This window comes from Spea bombifrons, chromosome 3, assembly GCF_027358695.1.
Source record: "Spea bombifrons isolate aSpeBom1 chromosome 3, aSpeBom1.2.pri, whole genome shotgun sequence".
Classification (NCBI taxonomy): Eukaryota; Metazoa; Chordata; class Amphibia; order Anura; family Pelobatidae; genus Spea; species Spea bombifrons.
In genome coordinates, this window is record NC_071089.1 from 48088822 (window position 1) to 48116782 (window position 27961).

General features: G+C 42.1%; 1 protein-coding gene and 1 long non-coding RNA gene across 2 annotated transcripts in view; both read left to right on the forward strand.

Moving 5' to 3' along the window:
- Positions 1-249: 249 nt before the first annotated feature.
- On the forward strand, positions 250-2218 carry LOC128484832 (uncharacterized). The gene is made up of 3 exons (XR_008351203.1): positions 250-358; positions 1363-1494; positions 2023-2218. It is a non-coding gene; the product is annotated as an uncharacterized LOC128484832 (long non-coding RNA).
- A 1822-nt stretch (positions 2219-4040) lies between these two features.
- PDE10A (phosphodiesterase 10A) overlaps positions 4041-27961 on the forward strand; it is a 258873-nt gene continuing 234952 nt past the window's right edge. Inside the window, exon 1 of the mRNA XM_053461389.1 lies at positions 4041-4399. Coding sequence (XP_053317364.1) covers positions 4336-4399 — 64 coding nt within the window. The 5' untranslated portion in view covers positions 4041-4335. The remainder of the gene's footprint in view (positions 4400-27961) is intronic.

Consider the following 27961-nt stretch of genomic DNA (forward strand, 5'->3'; position numbering starts at 1 on the left):
GCGACTGCACAGGGCGCCACACTCCAGGGGGCGCCGCCGCGGGGTCCGACGCTGCCGCCGCTCATCATGGGGTGCCAACTTGCGGCACCCAGCACCCCTCCAGAGACGGACAGTAATGTCCGCCGCTGGAGGAGCAGGCTCGCAAGGGAGCGGTATCGGAGGTCTTTAACAGACCTCCGGCTCCCTTGAGTGATTTTAAGCTGGGTTCAACCCGGCTTAAAATCACTAAAGGGAGCCAGAGGTCTGTTAAAGACCTCCGATACCGCTCCCTTGTGATCCGCGCGGCAACAGCTGCTGCGCGCCGGGGTTTGTTGTCGGATCCCGGCGCACAACACTGAAGCCGCGCCCACCGCTGTCAGTGCCCTCTGACCCGGAAGAAGACAGAGAAGACAGAAGAACTGAAGAAGAGGAGCAAGAGGAGGCAAAGAAGCTGAAAGAAGAAAAGAGGAAAAGTAGGAAAGCATAGAGTGAGAGTGACAGTGAGAGTGGATGGGTGTATGTGTGTGGATTGGTATGTGTGTGGATTGGTATGTGTGTGGATTGGTGTATGTGTGGATTGGTATATGTGTGTGGATTGGTATGTGTGTGGATTGGTGTATATATGTGGATTGGTGTATGTGTGGATTGGTATATATGTGTGGATTGGTATATATGTGTGGATTGGTGTATGTGTGGATTGGTGTATGTGTGGATTGGTATATATGTGTGGATTAGTATATATGTGTGGATTGGTGTATATGTGTGGATTGGTGTATATGTGTGGATTGGTTTATATGTGTGGATTGGTTTATATGTGTGGATTGGTTTATATGTGTGGATTAGTATATTTGTGGATTGGTGTATATTTGTGGATTGGTGTATATTTGTGGATTGGTGTATATTTGTGGATTGGTATATGTGTGGATTGGTATATGTGTGGATTGGTGTATGTGTGGATTGGTGTATGTGTGGATCGGTGTGTGTGGATCGGTGTATGTGTGGATCGGTGTATGTGTGGATCGGTATATATGTGTGGATCGGTGTACGTGTGGATCGGTGTACGTGTGGATCGGTGTACGTGTGGATCGGTGTACGTGTGGATTGGTAAGTGTGTGAGAGTGATGGGTGTTATGCTGTACCATTTCCAATGTCTTTTTCATGATCTAATTATGCTATACAAGTACATCATAACTCCCATCACTCTATACTGTTCCATACAGTGGCAGACCTGGGAGGCAGAGGCCTTGCACCCCCACTGCAGGACTCCTGAAAGGTAAGTGAACTTAGAGAGGGTAGATAGTTAGGAGGGGGTAGATAGGGAGAAGGGAGTGAGACAGGGGAAAGGGGGTAGATAGGGAGAAGGGAGTGAGAAGGGGTAGATAGGGGAGAAGGGAGTGAGAAGGGGTAGATAGGGCAGAAGGGAGTGAGAAGGGGTAGATAGGGCAATCATACTCCTATCATGCCAAGTCTGCGAGTACATCCTGGAATCTGGGTATGCCTGGACATGATAGGAATGTCATTGCTGTTAACAATCATATATATTTACATATAATATTGTTTTTTAATTATTTTGTCCTATTTTGGTGTGTTACTTACTTTAAATAAAAGTGTTAGATTTTTTTATGGTGTGGGGGGGTCATATTCGGTTTCGGACAGGGAAATGCTGCATTTTCGGTTTCAGTCCAGAGTTCGTTTCGGTGCATCCCTACTACTAAGCCAGACAATGAAGTGGTAGGCCTACACCACATCAATGTTTGGCGTAGTATATAGTGATTGGGGTTATGCTGCACTAATGTCAATGTCTGGCTCGATGTATAGTGATAGGGATTACACTGTACCACCGTCAATTTCTGCCTCAGTATATATGTGTGTAGGGGGTTGCCACATACAGGATCCGCCCCAGGTGCCAAATACTCTAGGTTTTCAATGTTTTCATTTATGTCCCGGGCAGGGGCGTCGAACGGTCGCTTGTGAAGTTTTCAGCAACCGCTCGGCGCCCCTCACTCTCCGTGACTCCATTGCGGTGCCGCATTTCATGCTGAGGGCCAGAATATTCCGGTGCTCAGCTGTGAAGCGTGCACCACGGGAAGAGGGACGCCTCCCGCTCCCACCGCAGGACTCAACAAGGTAAGTAAGGGGAAGGGGCAGAGGGGGGCTCAGTGAGAAGAGGGGGGGTCAGTGAGACGGGGCAGAGGTGGTAGATAGTGATACAGGGGGATAGATAGTGAGAAAGGGGAGTTTTGTTACAAGTTTTTATGCCTTTCTTTTTTTGGGATGGGGGGCGCCAGAGGAGTAGTCCGCACAGGGCGCCAGAACACCTAAGGCCGGCTCTGTATGGGTGGATGGGTATTACAGCATGACAATGACCCAAAACACACAGCTAAGGCAACAAAAGAGTAGCTCAAAAAGAAGCACATTAAGGTCCTGGAGTGGCCTTGCCAAACATCACCTTTGAAACCTTAATGACTTGGAGAGGATCTCCAAAGAGGAGTGGGACAAAATCCCTCCTGAGATGTGTGCAAACCTGGTGGCCAACTACAAGAAATATCTGACGTTTGTGATTGCCAACAAAGGTTTTGCCACCAAGTACTAAGTCATGTTTTGCAAACATACAAAATCAAAGGGGATCAAATCCCACTCTGCCCCAGAAATGCCCTATACTGCTTATATGCCACTGTGCCCCATGATATGCATTTTAACCCTCTAAATACCACTATGCCCCATGATATGCCTTTTAACCCTCTATATGCCACCGTGCCCCATGATATGCCTTTTGACCCCCTATGTGCCACTCTGCTTCCAGAAATGCCTTATACCCCTATATGCCACTGTGGCATTTAGGGGGTTAAAAGGCATTTCTGGAGGCAGAGTGGCATTAAGGGGGTTAAAAGGCATTTCATAGAGCACTCTGCCTACAGAAATGACTTATGCCCCCCATTTAACACCCCCCAAATTCCCCGGTGTGTTGTCCAGACAGCAAGTAGACGTCTACGCTACGGGGAGCCGGACGCACCAGTAAGTTTGGGGGGGGGCATAAGACAGGAGGATCCAGGTCCCCTGCAGCGCTGCGGGGGATCTGGATCTTAGTCTCATAGTCAGACGTATTTGAGGTCTGGTTATAAGACGACCCCCGATTATAAGAGGAGGGGTCTTTTTCAGAGCATTTGCCAGCTGCCAATGTCTGCCTGCCCAGGACCAGTGCCCTACTACTACTGCTGCACCTCTTCGACCATCCTTACTCTGTAGGAACAATAAAATAAATCTATAATGAAAGGTGAATCCAGGTGTCAGGGACCCTCTTTGGGAACGTACATATGAAATACGACATAGGAACTGCAGAGATTTTGCTAGCTGTTAACATTGATGTTACTATGAAATCTCTGATGGTACTGTCTTGTTATGAGAGAGATCCCTTAGGTCTATAAAGACCCCAAAATAGATTTCAGAAGAAAGTGCCAGAACTCCCTCTCTCAGGAGGATGCTCTCCACACGCTACACAAGGCTGACTGTGATAAGCAGTTATAAATGGAGGGGGAGGTGCAAGTTTCAATCATGATTGAAGTAATATACGGTAAAATGGCAAATAAAATAAAGCTCCGTATCACTGGGGCGTGAACAGAACAGAGTACAATTTGAGGCCGTTAAACTTTATCGTTTATTTGGGATTTTGTTTTTAACACTCTCGCCATTTTTTTGTGTTTCATAATGCCGAATAACATTGACAAATTCATGTATTTGTAGATATATTCGTTTACGCTTAATTTAACATCTGCCCCTCCCATACCAATGGAACTTTCAGCACGCGAAACCGCTGCATCATTCCTTCCTTCCGTATAGTATTACTGCATCTCATAAACGCAGGAAGATAAGGCCATCCTATCAGTACGCGTCTCTCAGCGGAATGAATTTGACCCTCCCATTGCTACCCTCTTCCCTTCACAGCATCAGTGGCAAAGGTGGAACGCAAACACCGGAGGGAAAGGATAAGTCTAAGTGGGTGGAGGAAAGGAAACGAAGTGGTAGTGGGTGGGGGATTTATTCTCTTGCAAGATTGTTCACCGGCTGCGGCTGAAATGCTCTTCCCGCTTTCTACTCAGAGAAGCTTCTAACCTGTGATTCGTCTGACGTTTGCACACCGACCGCTCTTAATCCCTTAATCAAGTACACTGCAAGTTGCTACGGAAGAAGGAGGTTATTGCTTTTACTTGATCACTTGGTCGTCATCATTCTTGCATCTCCATAAAGAATTTTTGCTGACACTAGCTTTGACCAGATTCGGGAGCCAGGCTCATCCCGGTTAAGGGACTCATTCTCTGGGTCTTTCATTCTCTCTCATTTGTGTTGGTTGGTGCAGACATGGAACATGGTCCCTCTAATACAAACTGTTTTAGAAGAATCACTGATTGCTTCTTAAGCGCAAGTAGGTCTTCTTTTCCAAATCTGGATACTGTTTTATACTGATGTGCATGCATATGATAAATGCTGGCATTTATTTCCAATACCCAATATAGTAGAGTCAAGCTGGATATCTTACAGTTAGATATCTTAATTCAGTGATGCTGTTTTAGGGACTACATTTAAGGGGTAGGTTCAACACAATGCCCCGGGAATGTTTCACTGCCTCCCACAGTCTATAAATGTTTATGTGGTCATAATCAAAAAGCCTTATGCTAACGTTTTTAGTAGTAATTGGTGATATGATAACAATAAGACAAACATTCGGTATTTACCAGGAAAAATCCTATTTTTAAAAAAAATAGAAATGCAATTTTAGATTAGTGAATTTGGTGTCCAGTATACAAGCAAAACAGTTGAATACTAGCAGAGCTATACAGCGTGAACAAATACAAACTGGATGTAAGAGAGGGGCTTTCACTGTTACACTAAAATGCATTAACTAGATACTAAAAAAGGACTCCGTGGTGTTTAATTTGCAGTAATGCTAGTTTTCCCTCTGTTGTTGCAGATGAATTAGCAGATAATGTACTAGATTATAAAATGACCCCCCAAAATTTGAATATGAATTTAGAAAAAAAAAGCCTGAATATAAGACTACCCTAAAGGAAAACAGTTTTACTAGTAAATATTAATTCATGTAAAGTATTTTTTCATATTTAATAAAAGCTATATATTTTTTGTTTTTATCCCACTCTGACCCCCAAATATGCCTTATACCCCTATATATCACTCTACCTCCCTGATATGTCACTCTGCCCCTAGAAATAGCTTATACCCCTATATTCCACTCTGCCTCACTGGTATGCCTTATACCCCACCATATGCAACTCTGCCCCCCAACCCCGACTTACCGATGCATCCCTAGTCTTGTCCCCAGTGCTTCAGACTCCCTGGTGTCTAGTGGGGGCGGCCGGTGGACGTTTGTGCAATGCGCATAGAAAACCTACACTGCCCATTAGATCCGTCGGGGAGGCGGAAGTGCCGGCAGGCAGGTTGCTAGAGAGGAGGATCCAGGTTCCCTGAAGGGCTGCGGGGGATCTGGATCTTAGTCTTGTATTCAGACCTCTATTTGACGTCCGATTATAAGATGACCTCTGATATAAGACTGAACACTAGTATAAAAGGCATTTTTAGTAATTCAAATAAACGTACACAATATGGACAGAAGTACTGGGACACCTTACCATTACACCAAGGACTTTTATGACATCGTATTCTAAATACATAGACATTAATATGAAATTGCCCCCCACCTTTGCAGCTATAACAGTTTTACACAAGATTTTGGAGTGTTTCCATGGGAATTTTTGCCCATTCATTCAGTAATGCAAAGTTGGAAGCATAGCGTTGTCCAAAATATCTTGGTATGAAGGGGACATGCCAAGACAATTTGGGCAACAGTTTGGGGAATGCCCTTTTCTGTTCCAGCATGACTGTGCCTCAGTACACAAAATAAGGTCCATAAAGACATGGTTGGATGAGTTTGGAGAGGAAGAAGTTGACAGGCCTGCACAGAGCTCTGACCTTTACCGCATCGAACACCTTTGGGATGAGCTGGAACGGAGGTTACGAGCCAGGCCTTCTCGTCCAACATCAGTGTCTTACCTTACAAATGCTCCAAAATCTTGTGGAAAGCATTCCCAGAAGAGTGGAAGCTGTTCTAGCTTATTAATATCTATGCATTTAGAATGCAATGTCATCAAAGTCCCTGTTGGTGTAATAGTCAGGTGTCCCAATACTTTTGTCAATATAGTGTATTTTGTACTGTTAATATTTCTTGTTGCAAATTATGTTGTGGATACTGTTGTAACTTTTTAAAATAACTTTTATTCATGTGCTTAATTATTTTTGCTGCTTTAATACACCAGTGACTGCACATAGGAGAGTTAAATCCCAATTTTCCACGTTGGACGTAAATGCTTGTGTCCCTTGTGAGAACACCAGCAGCGGCAGAAACACAGCTTTGACGCACTGTTGTAGCATTGACGTCATGCCATGTGTGTAACTTTAAAAACAAAAGTATATAGGAAGCGTATTGGGGAAAAGGGTAACTTTTAGTCTACAGTCATTAAGGTGTACGTATACATCGACTTATGTACACAAATAGTGTGTGAATGATCTATCATTTTCAGTCATAATAAATATCATAAGGAGAATGAAATAACATTAAAGACAACTTAATTTGTTTTTAATACAACAATACTTTACGTGTATGAATTTATGCTGCATTTATTTAATCCTGGAAAAAAAAAAAAAAAGTATGAGACACTACAATGTACCTATTATGTATGCATGTAGCAAGCTTAACCCCTTCAATCCCAGGGGTTTTTGGTACCTCAAAGCCCGGAGCAATTTTGCCATTTTTGGGGTATGTCGGTTTAGCGATGATTCTCTTTTCCTGTGAATAGTGTACCCATGTAAACTATATATTGTTTTTTCAAGGAGAGATAGAGCTTTCGTTTGATACCATAGTTGGATGATTAGCTGAAAATTCTGAATGAGAAATTTAGTAAAAACTAGCGAAGATTAGAAAAATAAACTAAATTTTTTTACATTTTCCCTCTGAATCCTTACAAAATTAGGTAAAGTGATGGAAAATCCCCTCCAAGTTTATCAATTCAGGTGTCCTTATTTCAGAAATACCTAATTTATATAGATTTTCCAGACTTTCCCAGCACCAGGGAGCATACTATTAGGTGTACAATTTTGTATAATTTTTATGCCTATGGCTTAACGGGTTTGGGGGTTGTGAACGGGGGCAGGAGGGTTATACTGGCTAAATATTATGCTAGGGCAATGGGATGTAAGGTTTTTTTATTATCTTTTTTTATATATTTTTTTTAATTTTTTTTATTTTCATTTTTTTTAAATTTTTTTTGTATTTTTTATATATATTTTTTTTACACAGTAATGGTTAGAGGTCCTCCTAGGGACCTCCTGAACATGCCAGTGATGTCACAGTGACATCACAGCTCACATTATAATTTTTTTTTAGTATTATTTATATTATTATTTTAATGATTTATTTAATATTATTTTTAAATGACTAACGTTTTTTTTTTTTCCAGCTTTTCTGTTAGGCTAGGTTTCCACTTGGTTTTTTTTTTGCTAAAAACGCCCATAAAAACGCCAATAGCGCCACCTGGCGTTTTTTTTGTGAAAAAACGCTGCAGCCAGATGTTAGCTGTTCTTCAATAGGAAATCGCAAAATGCCATTTCCACTTGGCGTTTTTCTGTTTGGCGTTTTTTCAGTCCTCTTTGGCGTTTTTCTGCTTTTTTGGGCTCTGTGGCAGTTTTTCAAAATCGCAGCATGTTGACACTCTGGCGTTTTTTGCAAGGAAATCTTGGCGTTTTTCTCCAATAGAAGTCTATGGGAGAGAAAAAACGCCATGAAAAAGCCATGTGGGTTTATTGCCTTGGCGTTTTTTATGGCGTTTTTTCCACAGTTACAATGCAGAGGATGGACCCAGTATCTGTGTGTCCTACGAGAAATAGGCTGAAAACAAACAGTTTCACACAAAACAAAGTCCTGGACTGGTTCATATTGAATTTTACACCATTTGGAACAAACATGCCATTACAAACAAACATACCCGACGCATCAACTGGATCCTGCGTGCCAAAAGCAACAGCAAACAATTTGCACCATCATTTGGGGCCAATCTTCCCAGAGGAGCAGACATTCGAAATAAAGCATGCCTTACAAACCACAGAAAAGAGACAAAAGGGTCTACCAAGTAAATGACATCAGGAGAGGGCAGATACTTGCCATTTATCCTAATCCCTTTTAGCTGGGTGAAACTTCTAACTTGTAAAGGCTGGAAAAACTGCCTAGGGTCAAAAAAAGGAATTTCCACAGAAAGGCTAAAACGCCAGAAAAAACTCCAGAAAAAATGCCAAAACGCAGGTAAATGCAGTGGCAGTTTTCTTGGCGTTTTTCCTGGCGTTTTTCATCAAGAAAAAAACGCAGGACAAAAACCCAAGTGGAAACCTAGCCTTACAGAACGGGAGGAGGAGTGAGAGAGATGGTTTCTCACTCCCCTCCCCGCGATCCCCCTGCACCGATCACACTGTGATCTCTATGCAGGTCCTCACAGACCTGCATAGAGATCGCAGCGTCTCTTTGCCTCATCGGAGGGCAGGATATCCCCGCAGGGAAGGGAATCCCCGGAAGGGAATGCCCGATCGCGCGTTTGAAACTGCGCGATCGGGCAGTTTACCGGTAACAGCTTACCGGCTTTCATGCCGGAAGCTGTTACAGGCGATCGGACAGCAGAAAGCCGGCAAAGCCGGCTTCTGCTGTCAGTGGGGAGTCCAGGCTGTCAAACGACAGCCTGGTCTCCCGTGCAGCGGCAGGGATGTGTCCCTGACGCTGCATGAAGGGCTGGACGTACCGGGACGTCCATAGGGGTTTCTTTGTGGGCGTTTTTTGGACGTCCCGGTACGTCTATAGGGGATTGAAGGGGTTAATTAACCCCAAAGACCAGGCTGTTTTTTTCTTTTTTTTGTACCCTTCATGACCAAGGCGGTTTTAATATTTAGCTGTAATTCTCTTCTCTCCTGTTTAGTGTACCCACAAAGGTTATATTTTGTTTTGTTTTTTTCAGAACAAGACGGGCTTTCTTCAGATACCATTTTTTGATCATATCATCTAAATTTACTATAAAAAATGAATAATAATAAAATATGGTAAAACATTGAAAAAAGCACTCAGTTTTATTTGAAAAATCTTTTACTCACCTACAAAAGCTAATTTGCTGACCACCACATTTACCTCATCAAACCATATATTTTTGAAAAACTAGACACCCCAAGGTATTTCAAATTCTGGTGCTTGAACCCTTTCCATGAAAGGGTTAAAGCACCAGCACCCTTTTTCAAAATTTGTGGTAGAAAACTTATTTTATTTACACAAATTGTAGTTCAGGTATAAATTTACAGCTCCTGGTATTTTTCACTGCCAAACACTCAATGTGTTTAGCAACATCTCCTGAGTACCACCCAAGCATGGGTTGTCAAGTTGTTTAGGGGCTAAAAGGCCACATTTGGAAGGGCCCTTTTTTAAACTTGGAACTTCTGGTATTTCTGCCACCATGTCCTATTTTGGACATCTTTTAAAATTCAATTTACCCCATCAAACCATATTTTTTTAAAAACTAGACACCCCAAGGTATTTTAAATGCTGGTACTTTAACCATTTCCATGCACAAGATACTACCTTTGTCAAAGTTTGTGGTAGTAATTTTTTTAGCTATGAATTTACAGCCCACGGTATACGTCTGCCAACCAATACCCTAATATGTGTTCTGCAACATCTCCTGAGTACAGTCATACCACCCATGGGTTTGTCTTGTTTGGGGGCTAAAAGTCCACATTTGTGCCTATGCGCTATTTAGGACATCTTTGAATCCGGCCACTCCAATTTACCCCATCAAACCATTGATTTTGTTAAAAAAATATTTATGTAGACATCCCTTGGGTGCTAGTATTTTAACTCTTTCCATGTCAGGATTTTTGGGAAAACAGAGTGCTAATCTTAGCACTTGCTCGTAAAATAAACCTTATTTTCAATTTTTTTTTTACTTTTTTTTTTAACATTCTCTTGGGACTGGATGGTTCCTCTGATGGTGACATGGCCACCACATAGTATAGTATCTGAGTTCTCTGGAGGGTATGGAAATTGTTTATTTTTTGGCGTCATCCTGCGAGAGGCAACATCTCTCGCAGTGGTGCTTGTGACTGCTCTCTGAAACGGTCACATTGTGTCCTGGGGTGGGTTTTCAGTTTCGCTGAATGCCTCACTATCGAGGCATTTCAGCGACACCTTTAAGCTTCCACGTTGAAGACCTTAGATCGCTTTCTAAGCTTGTTTAATGGTCGTTAAAGGGTTAATATGCATTTTTGAATACGATACATTACCTTAGGCAAAAGGTTCATCTTCACAGCAGCAATGTCCTGCCTATTCCATGGTCTGAAGCATTTTGCCACTGATTGACTACTTAAAACAGCTAATCAGTGGCTGGAATGTTCTCCATTTAAATAAATTGGAGCACTTTCCACATGTGGGGGTGTGCTCTTTAGAACCCCCGGTGTTCTGCACTGAAAACAGTTGTAGCGCGTAGCATATAATGAATGAGGTTTTATATATATTTTTTTTTATATATATATATATATATATACATTTGCTGAAAACAGCAAAAAGCCTGGTGATGAATGGTGCCAAGTCCAAACGTACCAACCCTTATGGACACCAAGGTAACCGCAACATGGTTAACAGTTACTACCACTTTTGCCACGGAGACATTACTGGCGTGGGAACAAGCCGGCAGTAGCCGGATTTGAACTTGCGAGCAACGGGGTGGAAGTCCAACACCTTAACCTCAGGGGTTGGTACGTTTGGACTTGGCACTATATATATATATATATATATATATATATATATATATATATATATATATATATATACACCTTTTTTCCTTACGTGCTCCCCTTGTAATAGGTTTTGGTGTTTATACATTAAAAACACTTAAAAGCTTTTCACCAGAGATAACCAACCTCATTTGTTTTTGTGTGGAGTATATTCACTAGGTAAACTTGTCAGGAGAGAGGGTACGGACCGCAAAGGTGACACAATCAGCAAGGGTGACACTAAGGGCCATTCTTATTAGACTTGTTCTTATTAAAGAGGGTGAAGGGAGGTATGGACAGATAGGGGAGAAATTATGAGAACAGGGAGAGGTAGGGAGAGATAAGGAGAGAGAGAGAGAGATGAGGGGAGAACGGTGAGAGAAAGAGTAAGAGATATAATGAGAAGGGGAGTAATCAAAGAGGGGGGGAAATAGACAGAAAGAGTAGGGATAGGGGAGAAATTATGAGAAAGGGGAGAGAGAACATGTTTGTGTGTTTGAAAGTGTTTGTAAGGACAAGTGTGTGGATGCAAACTGGGTGCTGGGGCTGGTCTTTGAGGTGTGCGACCTGTAATCAATACCTGTATTTATTTGATCTATACCATCAATTCTGAATTTATATGCAATTTTTTTACTTGATCTATACCTGCAAGGCAGGGCTTGTGTGTTGTTCACTTGCTCTATACCTGCACCTTTATGTTTTCATGTGTTATTTAATTACTCTATGCCTGCAAATACAGGGTTTGTATGTCTTATTCAGTTGATCTATACCGGCAATGCTGTGCTTCTCTGATCTATACCTTAACTACATGGGGGAAGAAAAGAGGTGTAGCACAGTGAAGGAGGGGACTGTAAAAGGGTGCTCTGGGTGTGATGAGGGGACTACGGGGGTGGACTGTAAAGGGTGCCTCAACACCTGAGGCCAGCCCTGGTGACATCTAAAGCTGCAATCCTCTCGTGCATGCGACTGCGTGACTATGTGACTGTGTCTCTCTGTGACAGTTCGTGTGTGTATGTAACTGTGTGTATGAAAGTGTTTATGTGCTTGCACGACTGTGTACGAGGTCTGGTACGGTAGAGGGTTTATGGGGATGACGCCATGAATTATGACACTGGGTGACACCAATCTTAGTGGCGCTACTGGTTTTAACTCACTCACTTTACTATTCCTTGAAGGACCAACACTGACAAGTTTCTCCAGAAAAGGGCAGAGCTGGCCCTGCATAATGCAAGCTCTTTCCACAGCAGAATCTCACTAGAATCTTCATAGTGGATTGTGAAAGGGAGAATTGTTAAATACTTGAACAGTTTGCAAGATCAGCTTGTTTACTGCAGGATGGTCTTGTAATTGGCAGAGTAACTAAATTAATAGAATAGGGTGGAGCAATAGATATACCTAGATTTCAGTAAAGTATTAGACACTGTCCTTCATGTGAGACTTATAAATAAACTGCAGTGTTTGGGTTTAGATGTTAAAATAGAAGTTTGTAGTTGATGTTGTATAGTCAAAAGAAAGCCTTGTTACTAGTGGAGTACCTCGGGGATTGATACTGGAACCTGCACTTTAACATTTCTGCAGTGCTCATGTTTAATGCTGTAATTTTCTTCTCTCTCATTTACTGAACTCACACAAGTTATATATTGTCAATAATGTCTTTCTTTAAATAGCAATATTTTGATAGTATTATATAATTTACTATATAAAAAATAAAATATGGTGAAAAATTGAGAACAACTTTTTCTGACTTATTTAAAAAACCTTTTACTCATCTACTACAGCTAATGAAAAAAACTGCTAAATAGATGCTAATATTTGTACTGAGTTTAGAAATACCCAATGTTTTTTGTAAGTTATCAGGCAATAAGCACAAGTAACATATTGCTATTTCAAAACCTTTTTTTAAAAAAAATATGGTCATACTGCCCCCTTGTCCTATTTGGCACATATTTGAAGCCGGCCACTTCAATTTACCCCCATCAAACCATATATTTGAAGTACCAGGGTGTTCAGCAACATCTCCTGAGTACAGTGATACCACCCATGCATGGGTTTGTTGGTTTGTTTGAATCCAGCCAATTCAATTTACGCCATCATATCATACTTTTAAAAGTAGAACCGCCATGGGCATTTAAAATGCCAGTATTTTAACTCTTTCCATGCAAGCTTTTTTGTGAAGATATATCGCTAAGTTAAGGACTTTCATAATAATAAGTTTCGTTAAAAAAAGAGGTTCTGTATATATATTTTTTCATAAAATAAATACTTAAACTTTTATGGGGTTGTTCTTTTATATTATCCTTTAAATGCTTGAACAAGAGATCATTAAACTTTTAATTATATAATTAGCATTAGGGCTGCAACTAACAATTATTTTCATTATCGGTTATTTGGCCGATTTATTTTTTCAATAAATCAAATTTAATTTATTTAAAATATTTTAATGAACAAACTGGTTGTTAAAGGCAAACAGCAGAATAAAAAAAACTAAAAAATTTACATTTACATGTGTCATTGTACACAATGCACTATTAAGGCCCAATATAAAACCGGGCATTATCCTAACCCTAACCATGTAACCCTCTGTGCTAGAGCTTTGTTTTCCTGGCCTTGTATACCGAGCTACTGATTTGGTGCATCTGATCTGTCTTCTGTGTTTGACCCTTGGCTGTGGACTCTGACCTAGTTCTAGTGTTTGTACCTTGGTACCCTGCTGATCGTGATATTCTGATTTTTGACCTTTGGCTTGGACTGTGACTGTTTTTCAGATCATCCTTTGTTCCTTGCATTGGTCAGGATCCACTACCGCCTCCTGGCCTTGTGCCCTGCCAGAGGACTTCCAGCCATGCTCTTACATCTTGCCTTGCCAGTGCGCTTCCAGTTTCTTGCCCGTACGGAGCTTGTCTATATCCTGCTTGTGCTCAGAACACCTATAGATGGCGCCCAAGAGGAAGACTAGGGCTGAAGTGGAGAGCAGCCCTGAACTGGATACATAGTCGGCCATGCTCTGAATCTGAACCTGCCCCTGCATTGAGACTCCTACCTGATCCGGTACCCAGTGCCCGTACAATATTCCATCAGGCTAGAAAAGAGAAAATAAACACCCTGACAGCCAACAATACTTCCACTGAGGAGGTGAACATAGCAGACGTAGCATACATAACATGTCTGAAAACAGAAGATAACCATATATCATAGACCAAAGGCAGCAAGGGACCCTCCGAAAGAAAGAACCCATACACAAACCCCTAAGAAGAAAGGGGAAGGAAAGGGAGGGAAACACTCGCCTCCTGTCTATTATAATTCTAATTATTCCGACACCAAAGCTAGAATAAATTCCAATTTTAAGGCAAGACAGGAGCCTCATATTTGCAGTTTTAATGCTCTGACACCAACGCCTGAGCTGCAGATGATAAGGGGCGGAAGTAAAAAGGTACAGAACGTGGAAACATGAGACCATTCAGCCGGCCTCAAGATGTCTGTAAGACTGCCGCCCGCTGAGTGGCGCCAGACTCTCCAGCAACCCTGACCGAATGTTCCCCAAAGGATCTCTCAATGCCCGCCAGGGAAAGCAACCACTGCATCCAATGAGCCAGGGTAGAAGAAAGCACTGCCCAACACTGCTTGACATAGGAGAGCAAAAACTGTGAAAAGTTGGGCCAGCGCAAGGAGACCGTGCGTGCCAGGTGAGAGCGAAGGCACCTACCCATACGCAACTTAGGATCCTCCTTAAGGTAGGGGTACAAGACAGACGTCAATAGCGTCTTCATGTGCCTACGCACCTCAAAGGAAATGCCCTCAGGTGAAAAGGAAATCATGTCCGCCTCGGAGGCCTGAACATCAGACACCCTGCGAAACAAAAGAGGGCACAAAATCAGGGTCAGTTTAGCTGAGAGCTGCCTCTGGGACAGCTGGTTGTTGTCCTACAACGCACAAAGGAAATCCAACACGGTGCATCTTCTGGCAAGGGGTCAACTCTGACTTGGCAGAGTTGACTATGAAACCCAGTTTGTGCAGTGTACCAATAACAAAGTCTGTCTGTTGCAGCAGAGTGGCCTTCTGCTAGGAGGATGTCGTTGAGGTAAACGATAGACCGAATCTCTTGCACCCTGAAGAAACCCATGACCAGCTTAAAGAGCTTTGTAAAGCACCATGGGGACCAAAAGGAAGAGCCTTGAATTGCCAGACTTGCCAGCGAAACTAGAGGAATCTCCAATGGTCCATGTGGCAGGGGAACGCCATGCAGGTTTCCTTCTGGTCCAGTCTTGCGAGCCAATCCCTTCCCATCAGCAGGTCCCACAGGAGATGGATGCCCTCCATTTTGAGATGACTGTACACCACAAAGGTGTTTAGAAATCCTGGCGTTCGTGAGGTTCTCTGGACTGCACCTTCTTGAGAAGGCTGCAGAGCTCCCTGTCCACCAGTTCCTGTTCTGCGTGACTCCTGTGAAGGGGCTGAGGGAGATGCACCTGAAAGGGAAAAGATATGAAGTCCATCTGAAAACCCTTTACTGTCTGGAGGATCCAGGGGTCAGTTGTGGAAAAAAAAAAACAAAAAAAAAACCGGGAGATCCTGCCAGCAACCTGCTGAAGAGGAGAAAGGAAGGACGCACAATTGTTGGACCGCCCTCTAGAAAATGATGCAGCTCCTGTGCCTCGAGGAAAGGACGAGCGTTTACCGAAGGATCCTTGAAAAGAGGGTGCTGGCTGCCTGTAGGTCCTGGAGCCTGATGGTTGGTAATGGCTAGTTGAGTCCCGGGCCCGAGGTCATCCATCTATGACTCCTGAAACCCTTTTCTCATAGAGGTCTTCGCCTCCAAAGTGTCATGATGGACACTTGACAATTGAGCTCCTTGACAAAGGAGTCCCTAAAGAGCAGACCCTTAACCTCCGCGCCCAGCTCCTTGGTGCTCAGCTCCGCCAGGCGTACATCAATTCGGAGGAGGGCTGCCTTCCTTCGCTCTGTAGAGGACCACATTCGTATTGCAGAGGAGGCAAATCTAGCGGAGGGCCCAATCCCACATAAGGCTAGGGTCTAGATTAGTGCCCTGGAAGGAGCGCCAGGTCCGCCAGAGAGAGCATCTGGATGTTCGGCCCCTCAAGATCCAGGAGTTTGTCCTGGGCCGCCTTGAGGCCCTGCTCCAGACCCTTTCCCGGGTAGCGTTTACTATGAGAGAGGAGCTAGAGGGCGTTCGGGTCAAACTCTGAGGTAACTGGGATGGTGTCCGGAAGAGTGGGTTGGGGGCATTTGGCCTGAAGCTTATTTCGTACCTCACTCTCCAGGGGCTGGTGCAACCATTTCGAGAGGTGTTGACACATGTTTACCCGGAGGGGCCCATTCCTGGGGTGCTGCATAGCTGTGTGGTCAAAAAGGGCAGCCTCTGATGGATCTAAAACTGGAGTGTCTGGTGGTGGGAATCACGGAGGACATAGACAGGTGGGGCTCCTGCACCCCACGCGTCCAGAAGAGTAAAGGGCCCTCCTGACACGCTTACTCCACTGATGAGAGACTGTGAAAGCCCTTACCGAGTTGGTAAGGCTGCAGCCAGTTCAGGTTAATTGTCAGGCACAATGCCTTTACTTACAGAGGCACTATTGCCCTTCCACGGACAATTTGCTGGCTGGGGCTCACCCTCTGACCTGTCAGATTCTGAATCTGACTGGACCCTAATTGGCTCCGGAGGAGCAGGGGACACCTGCCCAGGAGTACCAGAAGGAATGCTGGCTGACACTTTAGCCAGAAAAGACTTCATAGAACTGGAGAACTTGGTCTCCAGCCAGGTCAGGAATGCATCCTGGGGGTTCTCACTGGCTTGGCATATGATGTCCTATGCAGGGGCTCACCCTGTATCATGACACTAGTATTGATGACTGTGGGGTCACACTGAGAAAACAGGTCTCTGAGGACCTAGGCTGCACTACAGGGGTGTACCCTGCATTTTACTTAGAAATAAAATAATAAAGACCCAGGAAGGGGCTCACCCAGGGGTAGTAGGACACAAGAGGGCCAGGAATCAAATAGGGGCTCACCCTAGGGCCTGCAGGTCGCACAGAGGATAGAGCGCTAGAATTAGCAGCAGGGCTTATCCGTGAGTATGATGCCCGCTTGGAACATACCCGAGTGGGCAAGGGATCCAATAGGACAGGGGCTCTCCCAAGATGAAAAAGGAGCTTGAACTGCTCAAAAGCAAGGCAGAACAAGCTACACTGCCGTAATAAACCAAGATGGCCGTTTGAATCTCCCATCGCTAGACTTCGTTGGCCTAAGCATGATGGCTGCTGGACAGATGTGAAGCGAGTTCGGAGATCTAGCAACAAAGATGGTGGCGCGATCTGGCTGGATGAAAGGACAGAAGGGACTTCTATAAGGTAAGCAAAAACCGCCCACCATAACCAAATACCCAGACAGGGGGTATAGAACTGTTAGGGACCAGGAACCAGACGGACACAAAACGTAAAATGCAATCACCTTTATTGTAATGACAATAGTGAACAAAGCCAACTCGTGATCCAAAAGTATATACCAAAAGACAAGCCGGGGTCAGGAACCAAGACAGATACTCAGACAAGCTGGGGTCAGGAATACAGAGATCAGCGAAGTCAGGAACAAGCCAGGAATCAGGAGCCGTGAAGGACGTCAGAGAAAGCCAGGTCATACACAGGAATACAGGAACACAGGAATAGCACTTGCAGCCAGAAACAACACAAGGGCAAGGAGGAAGTGAAGTTTAGCTGCTTAAATAGCCAAAAGGGGCTGGCTGTGGGCTGGACAATGGGCTGAGTGACAGGAGTGTAGCCATGGCAACCCAGCCAGGCTGTATAGCCTCCAGCAATGCAGCAGAAAAGCAGCTAGACCATAACAAGAACAGAGACGAGGAAAACCCCACAGGGAAAAAAAAACCAAACTGTTGGTGAGCAGCAAATAGAGGAAAAAGGAGGAGTTGTTAGGGGTTTATATAGTACCGTGCTGATCTGTTATAAACCTTTTCTTTGCTGCTAGTCTGTGAGAGTAAAGTAAATAATGCAAATATGGGCCTCATGTATTGCATTAAAACTACTCTTAAGTCCCTCACTTCCATTGCCACTGACAGAACATTGCCATTAATGCCATATTTTGCCTAGGGATTTGTACGTCCCTTGGGAATTTTACGTGTTTTTGTCTGGTATTTTTTTAAAACATTTTCAAATGCAGAGCCCAGACTGTGACGGACAGTTGGGGCGGTAAAAGCTGGAATCTGTTGGGTTCCCTATTCTTAAGGCAAAAGGATCCCGTGTTACATCCTTGGATCGTTTGGGGATAGAATCTTAAAAAACGGCACCTAATTTAAATATCTATAAAAAAAAGTCTCAGAATTATGGGAACATTTTGAATAGGGAACAATTATGCACAGCTTTTTGCTTTAGGTACCTTGCCACATGTTTTCACCAGGCCCTGCAATTCCTCACGAAGTACAGTTGTAGGAGCTGATCAGACCTGCCCATGCAGGCTTTCACACGCTGGCTTCTATAGAACGATCCTGAAATGTTATGGGATATGTTTTAACCCTTACAGTGCCAACTATGTATGTAGCACGTAGATGTCAAAGTGGACTTCCATGGCTAGCTGCGTACCCATCTTCTTATACTGAAAAAGTATTACTATGTGCCATAGACAGCATCAGGAATGAGTTTCAAGGGATTTTTTGGTCCCCACAATGCCCTGATCTCCCTTTCCTCGGTGAGAGGGATCGTGCACTGTTAACCCCTGCAATACTGCAATTGTTTCCTGGTTAGACACTGCAGCTGTTTAAACTTTTGAGCAAAACATATTTGTATATCCTGATACTCTATTTGTTGCATAAGAAAAACTTAAACAATCTTAAAAGCATATATTTTCAAGTTGCTTGTGACATAATATTAGTTAAAATAAGATAAACTTGTGCTTGAGTTATCTCCCTTGATGAAAGCTTTCAGGAACTATATACTTAACTTTACTTTGACACTTTGAAGAGCAACCACAAGCTCCGTCAGTGAGTGACATTGCTGCCGCTCACAAGATGGTGTCACCAACTGGAAATCTATCAAGTTAATAGGGGGTCTGTCCAGACCCTCCTAAGAACCACTGAGCTCCCCCCTGCACGTTGGATGCAGTACCTGTACCTGCTTGTCCACATTTCTTTTATTTCTCATGAGTTTCATTTTCAGCTGTAGGTTATAACAGAATGTCACAATCATAAAACAAATCGTGGCAATAAAGAAAAAAATGAAATGTAATAGTTGTCTATGAGGCCCCAAATTCTTGCAAGGAGTATAGCTGCCCATTTGTTACAGCAAAATGCCTCCAGAGTGGCCCTATGATATTAAGGTCAGGAGACTGATGGCCACTCCAGAACGTTTGCATGTTATGTCCTTTGTTTGGAAAGTCTTGCAAATTAAAAAAAAAACAAAAAAAAAAACAGTTCTGATACAAAATAAATCATACCGTAAGTAAGCTTACAAAGGAACTATCACAATGGTTTCAGAAAGAAATGCAAGTATGAATCCAGATGCAATTAGATGTGAGTGTGTTACAAAAGGGTAAATCATGAACCAAGTAACAATAGAACAGTCCTGGTTTTATCATATAGACACTTATGACCTGTATAGAAAGCCATCACACGTGGAAGAACAGCTTGTGCGAACGAGTGTAATGTAAATGAGTTGATACAGAAATATAAACAATAAACCGCGTAAATCATATAATAAAGGGCAGAGCGCGACTCTCAGTTCAAGCCCTGTGTTAATCTAAACACGCATTAAGAATGCCAACAAGTATCTGAACAGTGTTGGAGCCAGGAGGACCAAATCTTGTCATATTGGAGAAGCCGTAAATCATTTTGAAAGGAAAGCTTCTCCAGAACGTTCACTCGTTCCAGAGTCTGAAAAATTTCCGATATCTGCAGTATTGTGGTTGTTTTCCAGTACCGGGCTATTAACGACTTCATAGCTAGAAAAAGGTGGATAATACATTTCTTAGTGGGGGAGTTAATGTAATCTGGAAATTATATTACGAATGGCTATTTCTGGTTTAAAGGGGAGAATAACACCCAATGAAGACGAAATTAAAGTATTTCAAGTAGCCAATATTTGCGGGCATAACCACCAGACGTGTATCATTGTACCAATAGCGAGACAACCTTTCCAACACAAAGGCGAGCTCGAGGGAAGGATGCGTGATAGGCGAAGTGGAGTTAGGTACCATCTACAAGTTCATGGAATCCTGAATCAAGCCAGCTCTCTAAAGAGAAAGTTGGGTCAAGTTCCTTCTCCCATGCTCTCATGTGTGGGAGCTTGTTTTCCCAGAGGCGAGACAGAAGGGTAAGATAGCATACGGATATCATACCTCTGGAAGGGGAAGATTTACAACATATGTTAAGGGGTGAGAAGAATTTGTGTCAACCAAGGGAGACTTGGAGCGGGATTGTAGTAAATGTCTAATCTGGAGAAATTTGTAGAAGTCTTTTGGAGGCAGTGAGAGTTGGCTTTGTAAGTCAGTGAATGTGCAGATGTTGGTTTTATGAAAGAGATCGCCCACCCTCAAAGGGCGTGGAAATTTCCAGTTATTAACTGTGAGGCCAGGTATGAGCAATTCTAATGAACTGAGTGGAGTAGCTTTTGTTATGGAGGACAAAGGGGGTATAAACCCCCGACACCTTAGACCAAACTTGAAATGTACACAATGTAGTGGGGGGGGCTAAGAGCTAATGTGTGTGGGTAGCCATAGTAGCTGAGCTACCAATAGGGGATATAAAATGGAATTTTCCATAGGAACCCAACTGGGCAGGTCTTCTTGAGAATGGAATGTAACCAATTGAGAAAGTATAGCGGCCCTATAATATGTTTCAATATCAGATACTCCCAACCCTCCCTTAAATCTAGGTGAGAAAAAAGCTTGTTTTGAGATCCTCAATCTCCCCCAAATGTTAATGAAAGCGTTGAGCGTGGTTTGTATGTGTGTGAAAAAACGGTGTTGTATGGCAATTGGGACTGCCCTAAAGACGTACAACAACTTCGGAAGAACCATCATTTTAACATAAGCTATCCTACCCAACCAAGAAAGGTCAAAAAAAACGCCAGACCTGAATTTTGCTTAAAATGTGTTTCCAAAGTGGAAAAATATTAAGATCGTTAAGTTTAGTTAAATTTTGGGGGAGTTTAATCCCCATGTAAGAGATAAAGTCTCTCCTCCAGTCAAAGTTATATGAAGAATTAAGAGAATGATAAAAAGGAAGAGGTAAATGTAGTGGCATCGCTTGAGTTTTACTGATGTTTACTTTGTGACAGGAAACTTGGGCGTAAAGGTCAAATTGTGACAGCAATGCCGGTAGAGAAGATGCCAAGACGGAAGAGTGTCCACCCCGACACGGAAAACTTGTTATGAGTGGATCGGACCGTATCCTATGGGCCAGAGGTTCCAGAGCGAGTGTGTATAATAAAGGGGAGAGAGGACAGCCCTGTCTTGTTCCATTATATATAGAGAAAGGGGAAGAAAGAAAGCCAGAGAAGCTAACTGAGGCAGATAGTGTGGAATAAAGTGCAATGAGGATGGTGTGTATCAAGGAAGACCGACGAGAGAAAAAGCCAATGTGGCCTGTCAAAGGCTTCTCTGCGTCAAAGGAGATTAGGAGACCGGGAGTACAATTACGAGCGGCGTCCCAGGCGAGAGTGATACATTTGCTCGTATTGTCAACCGATTGTCTGTTCCTAACTTGATCAATGTGTAAGAGAGAGGGGAGTAACAATTATCTTAGCATATAGCGTAACATCAGTGTTGAGGAGAGAAATTGGCCTAAAGTGTACACAATTATCTGGGGTTTTACCTGGTTTAGGTAGTGTGATGATGTGAGCGTGAAGGTTTTCTTGTGAGATAGTTCCTTTGGACATAAAGGATTGAAAAAGTGTTAGAATATGAGGGCCTAAGACCGGAAAGAAAACCTTATAGTAGTGACTAGGTAAACCATCTGGGCCAGGAGCAGAGGTTTTCTTTGAGATACAGTAGCTCGGATTTCATCTAAATCTAGAGGGGCTTCTAAAGTGTGTAGTATGTCATCTGTGAGTGTGGGAAGAGCGACCAAAGCAAGGTAACTTAATGGCATCACTGGTGGGCTGAGGGGTATCTCCGTCCTTGGAGAGGTTGTATAGGGAAGCATAATATGAGGCAAATTCGTCTATTTGCTATGTGGGAAGGGTTCTTCAGGATCCAGCCCTTAGCGGAGCAAATAAATTGGGGGCGAGACTGGGTCGTCAGATGTCGGAGCTTATTTGCCAACCTCGTATCGGCTTTATTGCCCTTAGAGTAAAAGCTTTGGCAAAGTGAAAGAAGCATCTTGGCTGTCACTTGTGCTTGTAGTGTAGCTAATTTGTGTTTAACAGATCGGATTTCTGAAATCAATAAAGAAGAAGGGGCCTGCTTATTAAGTCTTTCCAAATCATATAATTGAAGGAGAAGAACATCTTTATTGCCTTCCTTGTCCCTTTCGCATTTGAGATGAGACGCTATGCTAATGAATCTGCCTCTGATCACGGCTTTATGAGCATTCCATAGTGTTTCTATCGACGTGACCGAGGTTTGATTTTCCTGAAAATAAAGATCTAAACGTGAGTGAATTTGTGTAGCGATGGCCGAATTTGAGAGTAAGGAATTGTTGAGGCGCCAGGAACCTCTGCCCTTGAAAGGATGGGGAGAACGGAAGGATACATACAAAGGGGCATGATCAGACCAGTTGATAACGCAAATAGAGCAGCCCCGAATTGATTGCAACAAAAATGTATCAACTAAAAAAACATCAATTCTAGTGTATGTTTTGTGTAGTGCTGAAAAAAAGAGTAATCCCTTTCCATGGGGTGGTGGAGACGCCATACGTCGTATAGCTGGTGCGAGTGTAGAGTCAATGTAAGGGAAGTGGCCAAGGATCAATTGCTTGCCGTAACCACCTGATGAAACCGCAGAGGTATCCATTGTAGAATCAAGCAGATCGTTTAAATCGCCACAAAATATAAGGTTGCCCTTTTTAAACGAAGCAACTTTGTGGAGCAATTTTTTATGAGGCTGCTAGATGTCTCTGGGCCTCCCGGAGAGGGAGAGGGAGAATGTGCCGCCTATCTAACATCTAGGCTTTGAGAGGCGTCCGAGTCTTCCCCCTCGTCGCGTATGGCCTGTAGTGCGTGGGAAGAGATTCGCGATTTTGGTTCAAAGAAGGCAGCCACAGAGTCGGTCGACGTTTTGAACTTGCTCGAGTATAGTATGGCTCGAAGTCGTCCGACAGATCGTGGTAAATGATGATAAAAGTTGGTCAATTGAAGCTGGGAGGTTCCGCCACTCCAGAACCTTCAGCTTTTTCTGCTGTAACCACTTAGGGTCACTATCATGCTGGAAAATCCAAGAGCAACCCATGCGCAGCTTTTGTGTGGAAGAATGCAAATTGTCTGCCAGTATTTTGTGATAACATGCTGCGTTCATTTTGCCATCAATTTTCACAAGATTCCCTGTGCCTTTAGAGCTCACAAAAACCCCCACAAAATACAGCGCTTAATTAATGGTGAAAGAAATATTTTGTGAAAGAAAAAAAGAGAAAAGAAATCCCACACCAAAGAATAATTATATGTGAATAATATAAAAGAAATAGTATCAATTAAAATTATAATTACCAGCCTAATACAGAGGAGGGGATATTGGGCTTTTGTATAAAAAATAATTAGTAACCAATATAGAGCAAAGCAGCTAGTTTTTGATATTTTATTATATATTATTTATCAGGATTTCTGTATTTATTATTGTGCTATATATATATATATATATATATGTGTTTTCCTCTTTGTATTTATTAAAATATTTGTTTTTATACTTATCTCAGCGCTGTCTTTTGAGTTTATGTTTGCCTTTACAGCTCACGCACCCCGAAAACATCATGAGCCGCCACCACCATGCTTCACAGTAGGGATAGTATTCTTTTCGCTATAGACCTTGTTGACCCTTCTCCAAAGATAACCAGAAGATCCTGAATAGATTTCATGAAATGTACCCCATGTAATCTATATAAACCATTTTCAATAGCATGTAAGACTTGAATTAAGATTACTAAAAAAGGGCATTCACAATATTCAAATCAAAGGTCTGTGATTTAGAGTGATTAACTTCGATATGACTAATTCCCACATTCCAATAAAACTATGTACAAATTTGTGAGGGACGTTAACGGATGTGATATAATTAGCAGAATGTCATCTGGAAACAGGTTGACTTTTGTGTCTCCATAATGGAGTACCTGTATGCCATAAATACTGGGATTACAGATAACTAAATCGATAAAATCTGTAATCATTGATAATGAAAATCGTTGCCAATGAATTTCATTATCGATTGGTTGAATCGATTTTATCGATTTATAAGATAAGGGTTTTTTTCAGAGCAAATGCTCTGTAAAATACTCCTTGTTTTATAATCCAACCTCAAATAGAGTTCGGTAACAACACTAAGATCCAGATCCCCCTGTTTAGGGTTAAGTTAAGGGCAGTTATAGTTAATGAGGTCTTTAGGGTTAATTTAGGGGCAGTTATGGTTAATGGAGTCTTTAGGGTTAATTTAATGCTGAGGACTGAGAGTTAATTAATTTAATAAGGTTAATTTAAGATGCAGTTACAGGTAAAGGGGTACAAACTAAGGGGAATCTAAATCCTGGGGTAGTGAAGATTAATCCTGCTTTTATTTCTAAAAGTATTGTGTCAGTGTGCTGTGAAAGAGTCTCTGAACGAGTCTGAATCTATGGGGGCACTATATCTGGGGGGTATAAGGCGTATCTGGGGGTTATAAGGCAAATCTGGGAGGCATGTGGCATATTAACTTACTCCTCTCCCTTATCTTTGTTTAACCCCAACCATCACATCTTGCCCGTGTTTTACACTTCACCATTTTATTTCCCTTGTGTCATATTGCCGCCATGCCAGATTTCTTTCCCCAGCCTTCTGTCAAATTCTGGATCATATACCCAGTCCTGTGTAATATCCTCAGCCCTCTCTTAGATCCTCTGCCCTCTGTCAGAGTCACATCACTCTATTAGATAGAATGACATATCCCAGATATCCTACTCCCTGCCATATGCGTTTCCCTAAGGGCCAGTATCATAAATCCCACTCCCTAGTCATATTGTCCCCCCAGCTCCTGTATAGTTTTATTTTATAAACTAACATATACATGCACACTCATTCAAATAAACATAGACACAGACATATACATATTCACAAATCAAATTATCATTTGCACATACTTAATTCTCCGTTTATTCATAAGATACATATATACTCACACATAATTTCTTTAGTTTTGACGGTAACATTTATCTTTAATTTCATGGCACTGCAATGGGGCGAGATTTACGCCCTCTTATGCTAACCTTTATATGAATTTATTAATTGCATTAAATATTTTGGATGTTATATTGATTTATTATTTATTTGGGAATGTGATATTAATTCTATACATGATTTTGTCCATTATGTCAATTCTAATGAATTAAATCTTACTTTTACTTTTGATACACATACCATTTCATTTTTGGATTTGGAACTAACTATTATAAATAAGTTCATAAGCAAGCCTGAGGAATCTGCTTATCTAGTGGGTATGATTCCATGTGGACGTAATGTTTGTAAGTGCTACTGATATCTTAATAAAAATGTTTCCTGCTAATAAGTGTAGTCAAAACATCAAACAGTTTATCAATTGCACTACACGGAATGTTGTTCATTTGATTACATGTAGCAAATGTGGCATCCACTATGTGGGTCGTACCAAAGATAGGATTAGGGAACTTATTGCACACATTGAGACAGGAGTACGTTTTATTTTGCCTCGTCTAATAACTGTAATTTACAATACTTTATACGAATTGAACGGCTTGTTGGTCCCCCTAGAAGTGGAGATGTTATTACCTTAATCAATGGGAGGTGTACTGGAACTTTAGTTTAGCTACTAGAAAACCCTTCGGGTTAAACTCTATGATGTGTCTTGCTTCTATGATTAAGATGCTTTTTAACCCCTTGCTTTATGTATGGCTTTTTTCTTTTATATATTTTATATTATATTTTTATCTTATTGTGATGGTATTTTATTTATTTGGTTTATTATGGGTATATATTTGATATTTGTGTTTCATCTTCTTAATTAATTTATTTTTTAGTTATACTTTTTATATATTTGACAAGTTGGATCATCAAGTAAGTGAGAGAGCATGAGTAAAAGTGTGAGAAGAAAAAAAAGCTACAAAATGCCAACAAAATGATGATAATGGGAGATGGAAGTTATGCTGTGTCACTGTCAATGTCTGGCTCCGCATCAAGTGATGGTTGTTATAGCGTACCACTCTGTGTCTGGAGCAGGTGCAGACCGATTAGAAATTCTTCAAAGCTTTAAAGAAATAAAGTGTACACAGTATTATGTCCCCAAAACAAGGCTGCGGCCTAACAAAAGTTTTATTAAGGCAAACAAGAAGATACAACATTGAACATTAAACAGCACCGCCTACTGATGGAACATTATATAGCACATAAACTGTTGACACAGTAGTTGTAACACCCCCACTCAACAACTATTCCTTATGTTAATCCTATTTTTGGATATTAGTTTAATAAATCTGTTTCTTGTGAGCGGCTTTGTCATAGTATCAACAATTGTGTTATCAGTCTCTGTTTCCACAAAGTTGGAAGCATAGCATTGTCCAAAATGTCTTAGTATGTCCCCTTTAGCATACCAACATATTTTGGACAACGTTATGCTTCCAACTTTGTGGGAACAGTTTGGAGAAGACGCTGTTCTATTCCAGCGTGACTGTGCCCCAGTGCACAAAGCAAGGTCCATAACGACATTTTTGGATGATTTTCGTGAGGAAAGACTTGAAAGGCCTGCACAGAAACCTGACCTCAACCCTGTTGAACAGCTTTGGGATGAACCGGAACAGAGATTTTCGTCCAACATCAGTAGCTCTAATCAACTTTTGATTCTCACTGTGTGGCAGTCTTTGTATCTCCTCCCATGAACCTGCTCTGGCTGTAGTGCTACACAAGCCATGTAAGACTTGTTTGGCTGGGCTACCTTTATTACTTCAGGTAGATGTCCTAACCGAAGTCACTTGTGGCTCAGTTTCTTCTTTTTTAGTATTTGGATTGTTCCTTGTTTTTCTGAAGCGCTGCTATGGAGTTTCTCTTCGTCAAAACAGTATGTGTCAGTTCATGTAATTTTAAACTCACAGAGGTTTCATTAATAATCACACTTCTGCTGACTGTTACCCAATTCTACACCAAGATACAAATAAGGTATCTCTTTTGAGATTCATTGTAACACACAAGTACACCTTCTTTTGCGCAAGCATGCCATTTTGTACGTTTTTCTTTATGTAGGCTTTGCTTCCCAAAAAATTGGTGTTTGATATATCTCAAAATGAGGTTTTCTCGGTTGCTTTTCCTGGCAAGTGATTTTGGATATAGTACTGTGTCATAATTGCCTCGCCCCAGTATGTGGTTGGAATATCCGCTTCAAAAAGCATGCTCCTTCCACTCTCACATAGAGTGCAGTTTATTCTCTCTGCAACCCAGTTTTGTTCTGGGTGGTTTGGAACATAATTCTGTTCTTTCTGAGGATATCTTGTGTGGTACAACTTGTATTTTTAGTTCCATTTTCTGTATGCAGTATATCTGGCACTCTGCCAAATTTGCTAATTGCTTTTGTCAGATATTGTTCAAATTTCCTAGTACGTTAATCTTTGTTGTGCAACAAATACACTTTGTATATCGGGGATGATTATCAATGAAAGTAAGAAAATACCTCTTCTTTCTTGGATCTGAATGAATTAAGTACAGAGGCTTTTGAGCTCTGTTGTTGCTTTGGAAAAAACGTTTCTTCATTTTTCCTTTAGCCCCCTTCGAGACCAGGACGTACCTGGTACAACATGGTTACGTGGTACCTGTAGACTGGGACGTACCAGGTACGTCATCTCAAAAAAAATGCCCCCACGTTGCCACAATCGAGTTGATAGCGGGGGCGCTGCTGCTGTCTGCCCGGGTGTCTGAACAGACAGCACCGCCACCCAGAACCCACCCTATTAACCTGT